We start from the raw sequence: 10,788 nt of genomic DNA, 5'->3' as shown, positions 1-10,788 counted from the left end.
GTAGGGAAAAAAAATATATATATTTAATCTTTCTAGTGTATGTTTTCATGCTGTGGAGATTAAAGAGAAAACAATAGTTCATCCTATTTAAAACAGTTAACCTTTTATAAATTATCCTTTAAAGAAATTTAAGTTATTATTCAGCGGACTGTAGGAATGGTTTTCATTTCTCTGTAACATTACAAGTTTAAGTAAATTCTTATTGGTACTACTGCCAGGAAATAACCTATTTATGGTTACTGCTGCCCATCCACAGAAGTTTTTGCTATTTTACAGTTTTAAAAAATCTCTGAAGTACTCAAAAATTTGTAAGGTTTGGTTATAAAGTGAAAACAATGTATAAGCTGTGATATGAAGTAGTCCAAATTTGGGGCTGTAATTCCCTCTGTGATTGAAAGAGAATGTGGTGGAGTTTTTAGTAACACTTAAAATATAAAAAGAAAGGCCCATACAACCAGTTCTTCATAGTATTCTTTTTAATTGGTTGGTGTTTTAAACTAAGGTAATTACTGTTAGGTGCCAGTTAGCTCCTAAAGTGAAAGAAGGTTAGAAAATAATTAAAATCCTTTGTACCAACTTTTTGATTTCAAGTCTGAAGTCCACGCAGATGTTCTGCTTGATTATTAGTCATTGATTTCTCTAGTTACTGAACTTCAGCACCCACAACTCTTTTATTCCAAATCTCCTAGTTTATTCGTGCCAAGATGCATCAATATTTTAATATTGATAACATTTGATTGGATATTTGTAAATGAATCTGCCGGTGAAAAAATGAATTGTAAAAGACTTTTAAGAATAGCATAGACACATAAAATTTTGCTTTGTTTTCAAGCATGTAGCCTTATAAATTCAGAGATCTGACAGTTTACTTTTCAGGTAGAAAAACTGCCTACTTAGTAACCTGAAGGAAGGTTTGGATGCAACTTTTATGTAATTACATATAAAATATGTAATTATATGATTACATTTGGTTTATCAAAGTAGCTGTATTAAATAAGAAGGTCTTGTTTTGTGCTAGTGCAATAAGATAAGAAAAACAAAATAAGATATAAATATTGGGAAACCAGGCCAGATTATCATTATTTAAGTATGATAGGATATGTTTGCAATCAAGCATAGAAATACATGAAACTAAACTAGAATACTATTAGAACTATTATGATTGAGAATTACGTAGCCATGCAGTTACATAGGCTGAAACCAGTTGAAAAATATAAAAGGCAGGGTTCCCTGGTGGCGCAGTGGTTGAGAGTCTGCCTGCCGATGCAGGGGACACAGGTTCATGCCCCGGTCCGGGAAGATCCCACATGCCGGGGAGCGGCTGGGCCCGTGAGCCATGGCCGCTGAGCCTGTGCGTCCAGAGCCTGTGCTCTGCAACGGGAGAGGCCACAACAGTGAGAGGCCCGCGTACATATATGTGTGTGTGTGTGTGTATATATATATATATATATATATATATATATATATATATATATATATATATATATAAAAGGCAAATCAGTTTACAGAAGCATCCAAAATTACAAAGTATTTAGGAATAACTACCATAAAAAATGTAAATGTATAAATATGTATATATGACTTCTTTGAAAAATACTAAAAACATTTGTGAATAAATTCCCATTTCCAAAAGGAAGACTTAGTATTTGTAAAGCTGTGGTCAAGCTTCCCAAAGGTTACTTTTAGCTAGTAAGAATATCAGTGAGCTTTTAAATTTTGATAACTTGACAGTAAAGTTTACCTGCAATAAAAATAACATTTATTGAATGCTTATTAGGAGTCAGACTGGCAGAAAATATTTGTACCTATAACACAGAAAAGACTAGTATCCAAAAAGTACATAACAGACAAAGAATTCCTATAAAATTTAAAGAAAGGATAATAAATTGGACAACAGAGTTGGAAAATTCACTGAAGATGAATGGCATATAAACATGAAAAAGAATTCAATCTTATTAAGTATTCAAAGAAAAATGTTAAAAGTATAAGGTTTTTTTTTTCTTTTCAAATTAAAAAAAATGGTTTGGGAGAATGCGCCACTAGTGGGAAAATAAAAAAAGTGATATATGACATTTTTGAAGGCCATCTCCCATTTTATCTTTAAATTTTAAGTGCATATAACTCTTTAAGCCAACGTGTTCTCTTTTAAGGATTTATTATGAAGAATGAAATTCTACAAGTACCAACTTAGAGAAATATTTAAAACTTGATGTTATGTGTATAAAATGAAATTGTGTAACAATTTGAAAAGTTCCTACTATGTTACCTTCCCTCCATTTTTCAATGATACCTCTCTGTCTCACATATATCTCAACGTATTATGCTGTTAACAGTGTCACCTCTCAGGTGGAAGGTAGGGGAGTTTTATACTTTATGTTAATCCTGGATTCTTTTTAGTTTTTGCACTAAGCAGGTGTTATTTATATCTATTGTGTTAGCTTGAGGTAGCAATGGCTTAAACAGGATAGGAATGTACATCTCTTGCAATTCAAGGCCATGTGAAACTTTGAAGTTATTACATTCACATACCCAGATATCTCCATCTTTTGCTCCACTTTCCTTGTATTGGCTTCCATCGTTTAGATCTCCTCATGATTCATGGTGATTGCTAAAGCTTTAGCCATCCCATCTGAGTTCCAAGCAACAGGAAGAAATGCAAGGGCAAAAGAGAGAGACCTCTCAGCTAAATCAATTCCTTTTCAGGATCCTTTCTATAAGTCCCACCCAGCACTTCTGATTATATCTCATTGGCAGAACTTAATCAAGTGGACATACTTTGCTTTGAGAAAGGCTATATAGTCTTTTACCTGGGAGCATTACTGCCTTTAATAAAATTAGAGCTATATTATAAAAGATGTGTATTAGGTAGGCAACTAGCAGTAGACTCTGCCATAGAAAGTTTTTTCAACAGTCTAAACTGCAGTTTCTGTTATACATACACACACTTGTATGGGCATATACATGATGTTTATTTTATATCTCTATTTTATATAATTACATTTTAAAATTGGATTCCTTATAATATTTTTAGAAGGAATTTACGTATTCTGGGTCACTTAATAAATCATGGGTTTGGCTTTATTCAGGATGTGTCATTAAAAAGTAATGATTTCCCGAATTGCCATGAATGTTGCTTTGAGGTCTTTGGAGATAGATAAGACTATATTTAAGTCACAGTTTCATTGCTTATTGGCTGTGTGGCTATATTGTCCCCATCATTAGTTGGGCACACTCCTTTTTTGTATATTTCATATTGCATTATAATTTGAGATTTACAGGCAGGTAAAGTAAAACCCAAATGCAAGCTTCTTGAAGAGCAAGAACTGTCTTACTCATAGTGAGTACTTAATAGTTATTTACTGAATGTATAAAATGATGAAAATTCTACTGTTGAGGACATACATAGAATGTACTAGAGCGTTATAAGCACTTTCAAAAGGAGAGTTAGAAAAAACATTTATAGTAGAAGTATTGCTGGAATTAACATACAGGAGATAGTGCCTAATTTCTTTATGTAAAATGTAGATTACTTCACTGGGATGTTTTAAGGATTCAGTAAATTAATATGTACATGTTAATGTTTAATTACTAATGGTTATAGGGAACCCATTTTTTTGTTCTCCATATTCACACCTGTAATACTTTCTTATGTAGTTTTCTGATTGTTTCATGTTTGTTAATTTTGCTTTCCCAAGTATGTTTTATAAAAGCCATTTCTTTAAACTTATTCTCTATCCCCATAACCCATAATGTGATTTTCAGTTATATAGTCAATGCATTGACTTTTTATGAAAATCAAGAAAGAACTAAAATGCCTATATTACATTGACTAGCAGTTTATGCAGAGATTGTTTAATGGTGAAAAAATATACCATATAGGTGATTTTACAAAGCATGTGCTTAAATGGAAGTATGGCATGTTAAGAGTGAACACTGCAAACATATCAAAGGGAAAAAAAGAAGCCCAAGGAATGGAATAGATATGACATATAAAGTGAAATAAGAGACATGGTGTCATGAAAGCAGAGGTTAAAGGATTAGAAGAGAAAAGGGGTATTGGAAAAGGTGTTCAGAAAGTTGAAGTAAACTGAGTCTATTGGAATTTGCCAGGTGGAGATCCTTAAAAGAGTATTCATGAAGTGCTAAGGGTCCAATCCATGTTTGTTAGAAGGTAAATAAAATGGTAGAATTTGAAATGCAGATTTTCCATTTGAGAAATTTGACTATTACCAGGAAAAAGATAATGAGGTTAATGGCTTTAGTAAAAGCCTCTTTAAGATAGGGGGTACATCTGAGGGGATTATGATAACATAACAGACCAAATTCCAGGAATTTCTTAGAACTGTGCAGACCGTGCATGATGGGATAGCCATCTGGGGGTCTTTGTTGATAAACTGTTAAAAACGTTTCTAGTGTGAATAGCCACAAACATTTTCAGTGCTTTTTTGTTGGTTGAGTAAACCGAAGAGCACGAATGCAAAAGCAAAATTTGATGCCAAATCACAGAAGTTGCCATAAACACAGAAGTTCCCCTAGTAAGGACACTGCCTGTGCCTGAATTTCATTTGTTTCTGCTGCTACCATTTCTTAATTTTTCCTGGTGACTAGCCAGATTAGAGCTATGAATGAAGGCAAACTGGTCTTGCCCAGATGATAGCTGAGATAAAGGTAACTTAGGTAGGTGGAGAAAATATTTAGGGGTTTAATGTGATGATCTGGTCTATCTCAGAATGTAAGAGATGTGCTTACTCTTTTGTCATGGGGCTTTGCAACCTTAGTATATGCCTAAATCTACAGCTGCTCCTCATTTTCCAGATGGCATCTATGGCTGGGAGTACTTTTTACCATCTGCACTTCTCAAAGAGTTTGTGAACTCTCTCTTTTAATTATAGGAAATGGAAAAACTAATTGGTAAAGTGGTTAAATGATATAAAAGATTTTTAAAATTGAGTTAGAGCTTTTCATATTCTGTTTAACCTTTCAAATAAGATCAATGCTTTAAGTGCTTTTTTACTTTTCATATTTGCATGTCTGCCATCTTTGATATTTGCAACACTCCAAAATACTCCATAATAACTACTTTGTACATGGATTGGTATTTTGAGCCAAATTCCAAAACCCTTACCTCCTTCCAGTACCGTAAAGTACTATTGTTGGCGTGTGCATAGAACAACTAACACTGAATGGATATAGAGTACAGACTTAACGTGAATTGTTCCATTTATCTAATATGTTTTCAGGTTGGTAAGGTATAGTGTCATGATTTGTAAAAGTAATTTAGAATGACAAACTTTTTATGCGTTGCCAGTGTTTCCGTATATGTAAAACACTGAGATAGTAGGAGAAGCAATTTTCCAGTTAGAAGATAATTTTTTAACTAGCTGCGAATAATAGGAGTGACATCTGACTCTGAAAATGAATATATTCTCTGTCTAGGGAATTCTAGATTTGGAGTGTTATTAACTTATTTTCCCTTTTTTAGTTTTATGAGTCATAAATGTATTTCCTAATGATGTGTTGTAAATAAGTATCCTGTAATAATCAGTAGATACAATACTTACTCACTGTCTTTTCTCTTTAGGCAGATTCTACTGCGGAAAATTCTCCAGATAGTTTGTCCGTTTATAAAATTAGATACTTGCCATCTTTGCTCATTTTCAAGTTCTCTGTTTACAAAACTATTAAGAAGGTGTGAAATGCAGCCAAACTTCCCAGTTTATGGGAAATGTCTGATGATTGCATTTCCTACGTGTTCATTGTTCACACATGAAGAAATTTGGCAGCTGTGAGATGATTAAGTTTAGAGTATCCAAATCTAACCCTCACTGGGATTTTGGTTTCCTGCTTTCTGCCCCTGTCTTCTCACCCGCTTTGTAACCATATTAAGTGCTATGGTATTACTTCTTAAGATTGGTGATACTTAAATTTTCTTCATTTTCCATTTATCAAATGCTGTGAATAAATCATAGACCAGGAGTTCACCTGATGCAGAGTCCTAGCTTCAGGTAGTACCATACCCAAAACTGTTACGAAGGAGGTTGCTTAAACTTAGAATTCTCAATAAAGAGGTTACACAGTGGTGCCATTATTAGGGTGGAGGGCAATATTGGTAGCTAATCTAAATGCTGTAATTACTTCAAAATTATTCTGCTAGAAAATTTATGGTCATACACATAAAAGTTTGTAGCTGGCTTTGAAAATAGTAGAAAGTGGTTTGTATATATGGTTTGGTTGATTTAATTTTTATTTGATTTGGCATTTATTTCAAGTAATTTTTTGGTGTTGGAAACTTCAGATTACTGTATTTCTTCATGATTATTAAAGATCATTCATGTGGAGAAGTGAGAATTTTTTCTGAGTACATCTATTACTTTTACAGATTTAAATATGTGAAGGTATTAAGGGATTACACTATATTATTTGTTAACTGTGGATCAAAAGTCAGTAGCAGGTCCTTTGATCCTAAGTGTTACTGATAGTTAGATACTGGGTATGGACAGTTTGGTTGACAAGAAAAAGGAGACAAAGATAATAGGAAGTTGGGGGAGAGCCATAGTGAAAGTAGGAAAAGAAAAAGGAGACAGAATGGGAGTAGTTAGTACCCCAGTGCCACAAGCAGCTCCCTTAGGGTCTTCCATCCTCCAGTTTAGCCATCCCTCAGATAATTCCATAACAGTTTTCAAATGGTTACCCCTTCCATTTGGTGGTCCAATTGGATATTTTCAATGTCTTTTACAAATTTCTTAAGTCTGTTTTCAAAATGATGGTGGTTATAGTTTTTATTACCCTGAAGGCTGTTCTGAAGATTAGCAAAATTGCTTTTTTGTGCAATAAATTACTTGAATAAAAGGTTCTGTGAATGAAAATTATGATCATCATTATCTTTGATGATTATTCAGCAGTGGGAAAAGTACATTTAGAATTTGAAACTCTGTCCTTTGTGTTTCATTCACAGGCTGTAGAAGAAGAAGATAAGATGACACCTGAACAGCTGGCAATAAAGAATGTTGGCAAGCAGGTGAGGTGTACTGTAATAGGTTATGCATTCACATAATAACATGCTCTTGTAGAGTTAAAAGTATTTTGGAGCCTGTGTGATTTTTTTTTTTTTTCCCTGTCTGTTCACTGTACATTTTTCTTCTGTCATGTAAATGTGATGCTAATTTTAAAGGTCCCTGAATTATTTGATGTCAGATTCTTTTTGCCATCTATAGAGAAGTAAATCACAAATATACCTGTGAGATACTATCTTTAGTGAAAACAATTTTGTAGAAATAAAGTAGGAAACTTGTGTCCTGAGTTGATTTTCCAAGCACTATTTTTACTGAAATAATATTGTCCATGAAGATAATAGAATGGTAGGTTTATTTCATATATAACAGTTTTAAAAATGATATAGTTTATCAATATGTAGGCTTCAATATATAGGTAATATTCCTGAGAAAGCTTAGAGCCCTGTTGGATTCTACTGAGTGAAGGGAAAGGGTTTTAAAGTATTTGCTCTTTCACTTTTCCCAAGATGAAATATATATTTTAGTTCCTATTTTTCTGAAGGTTGGGGGGAACACAGCAACCAATTAAAAGAATCTACAGATTAATTAGACTGTTTTTTAAAGAATGTTGATTACATTTTTTCATTTCATGGAACATGGTTATCATATTGCTGATGTTGGCAGAATCTTGATATTTCAGATGCAAGACACTAAGCTGTCTTTGCTTTCAGCCATCCTACCATATGCTCTGATCCCATCACATCTCACAAGCTATGTAGGTTTGGGCCAGGACCATTCTTGGATGGGAAATCTCTAAGAATCACCCAGCTGCCACAAGAAGTAATGTAGATAACTGAGGGAAGTGTGTTACCAATTCACCGCAAAACCAGTTATTCCAATAGAGCAGTAGGGGCAAAGGTCTGACTTAAGTATCATAATTGGTGAAGTCAAATCTCACTGCATTCTGAATATTACAGTTTCATTAACAAGAGGAACCCTCCAAAACCGAAAATGAGATATAATTCATCTTATTCTCTCATCCTGTGTGATACAGTCACCCTTGTTGTCTTTTCCCACTACTTATTTTAGTCTAATATGTAATATTAGATCACCAACTTGGAGCCTAGCATTCAGTAACTATTTTTTGAATAACTGACTCTGATGCTATAGTTTCTTGATGTAGATTCTATTTGACAGTTAGCAGCAAAGGAATTAAAAGTGAAACTGAAAATATATATAATTGGCAAAGTTTAATAATCATCAGAATCATTTTTTAAAAATATAGTGCTTCACTAGTTTGGCCTCCTGTGTGGCAAAAGCAAAACTGCCTATGATGGAATCAGACCAATATCTTTTTCTCCTGCCAGTCTTTCTTAGTCTCTGTCACCTAAAATGTCCTAAGGCTTATTTCTGAAATAAAGAAAATTTAATGTTGTGGTCTAGTTATTTGAAATTATTTGTAGCGTGTTGTATCTCTGGGTATTTTAAAGAAATCAAGCGTATTGAAATTGTAGTTTAGAAAAGAACAGCCAAGAAGTAATTTCAGTGGTGAACATTTGTTTAAAGTTAGGAGTCTTGGTATTTTAGCAAAATACATATAAGAAAATAATGGTTTAATTGAAAGTTTTTTATTGTGTGCAATATCTATCCTTTATTTCAAAGCTTTCAAATTTAGCTGAAATATTTCAATCAGCTCAGCCTTAAACATAAATGTATATTAAGCATTTAAACTTAACTTCCTTTATTACAATGCAATTTCAAGTCTTGTTTTTAACTCAGATGTTTCAAATACAGATTTGATCAGGTTTAAATTAACGGATTGTACCTATATTTTCTGTGATACGTTTTTTCAAAATAGCTACATGAAATATTTATCCTTAACATTTTAGAATTGATCCAAATTGTATTTAAATTTTTAAATTACTAACAGTGACTTTTGATCCAAGAATATTTCCTGAATCATTTAAAGCAGTATTCCTGAAATATTAAAATTATATAGGAATTAAATTAAAATTACAGAGGAAGTGATGAGAATTCACATTGAACTCTTTCCTTTTGGTATGTCTGCTTTGAGTAAGGTACCCCCTCAGACATTCAGTATATATGAATGGCAGAAAATATACACACATAATCAGGCTTATACACACAGATAAAATGCTTATGCTTTTTTAAAAAATCAGATGGTTTCAGACTGTATAGAATTCCTTGTGACTCCTTATCATTTCTGCTGCAGAGTAATAACATCAATTGTGTAAATCGATCTTTATTTTATCAGCTCCTTAACATTTTAACAGATTTAGAAATCCTGAAAATGTAACAATATATTGGGAAAGTTAAATTGTAAAATATATATAAATTTAGTTTTGGCTTTCTTTACCAATTTCATCAGCTACTGAAAAAAAATCTAAATAATTCATCTACCAGTAATATGGTTCTTTTTTCTTTTTCTTTCCTTATTCCTTTTTTCTTTTAGGACCCCAAACGTCATTTGGAGGAACATGTGGATGTACTTATGACTTCAAATATTGTCCAGTGTTTAGCAGCTATGTTGGATACTGTTGTATTTAAATAAAGCAATGCAAAAGCTCTTAGTGATACTTTCAGTGTATAGTCCTCTTGTTCCTAATGCTCAAAATCAAGGGACGTCTGAAGGTGTATTTGGTTAAATGTAAGACATCTGGCATCATTTGCAGCACTGTAACACCTTCAGTCTCCATTGTGCAATTACTTCTGTTTCTTTAGTCAGGGTCTTTGCAGATTCCAAAGTTGTATAAGAATACATCAAAGTGGACAAATTTTGTTAAGATCCCATTTAATATTTGAAGAAATCAGTAACACAAATATATTTTGATTGTTGCTTACAAAATAAAATACATTTACAGTCTATGTCTCCTGAGGTCTTTTTGGCACTGGGTGGAATTGACAGAATAACATTTGACAGTGCACTGGAAATCTCACACAAAGATATGTTTTCCTTTGTAATTTAAGGTAACACATAAAACATCAGTGTGATAACAAAACTTCACAAATGTAAAATGACTGCCATTAAAGAGTGGCTACCTCATTAGTGAGTAACCCAGAAAAATGTTGACGTATTTTATTAAAAATATTTGTCACAAGTTAATATTGAATACTCAATATCTTGTTAACAGATTATACTTTCAGTATTTCAGAGGGGTACATATAAGGAGAAAAGGGAGGCAGTTTAAATTTAGACTTTGATGATTTTTTTTTTTTTTTAAAGAGTACATTCCACCAACAGTGTTGCGATTGTCTGGGAATTGCCTGCTGCAAAACTTCACTAGACTTTCAGCTGAGACAGCCATAGAAGGTGTGCAGTGTCCTCAAAGCAAAATGAGAAACGTAGCCATAATGTGAATTGAATATCATGAGCACATAAGCAATAGTTTTGTTACTGTTTTCTCTCATCTTTCTTAAATTAACTTAGAAGTACCCAGTTTTCTGATAAAGACAAAAATTTGACTAATGGCAGTTTTCATAGATTACCTCGTCCCTCAACCTGTTTCTAACCTGATGTACATAAGTTTACTCACACATGGTACAGCACCATACTGGGTACACGAAAGAATGTGCAAAACTCATGGAGACAAAGATTTAATTCTGTCTCTCCCTTTGTGAAAATATGGTAAGAATGTTTCTAAGGCTTCATTAAAGAGGGAATTTACTTGGGGATTTAGAATTGAGCTTTAGCCTCTGATAGAGTAGTATGAATAATGTGGTGAACCAAATTACTCTCCTATTTGAATAATTCTAGGCTGTTCTTGGTTGCCTAATG

At 33.1% G+C, this 10,788-nt stretch overlaps 1 protein-coding gene across 1 annotated transcript in view; it reads left to right on the top strand.

Annotated features, from left to right (window-relative positions):
• Positions 1-9,878, top strand: part of PSMD14 (proteasome 26S subunit, non-ATPase 14) — a 92,935-nt gene extending 83,057 nt beyond the window's left edge. The window contains exons 11-12 of the mRNA XM_007457002.1: positions 6,956-7,018; positions 9,466-9,878. Of these exons, the coding sequence (XP_007457064.1) occupies positions 6,956-7,018; positions 9,466-9,564 (162 nt within the window). The 3' untranslated portion in view covers positions 9,565-9,878. The remainder of the gene's footprint in view (positions 1-6,955; positions 7,019-9,465) is intronic.
• The last annotated feature ends 910 nt before the right edge of the window (positions 9,879-10,788 follow it).

Source organism: Lipotes vexillifer, unplaced genomic scaffold, assembly GCF_000442215.2.
Source record: "Lipotes vexillifer unplaced genomic scaffold, Lipotes_vexillifer_v1.1 scaffold1861, whole genome shotgun sequence".
In the NCBI taxonomy this organism is placed as follows: Eukaryota; Metazoa; Chordata; class Mammalia; order Artiodactyla; family Lipotidae; genus Lipotes; species Lipotes vexillifer.
This window is presented reverse-complemented; position numbering and strand designations above follow the sequence as displayed.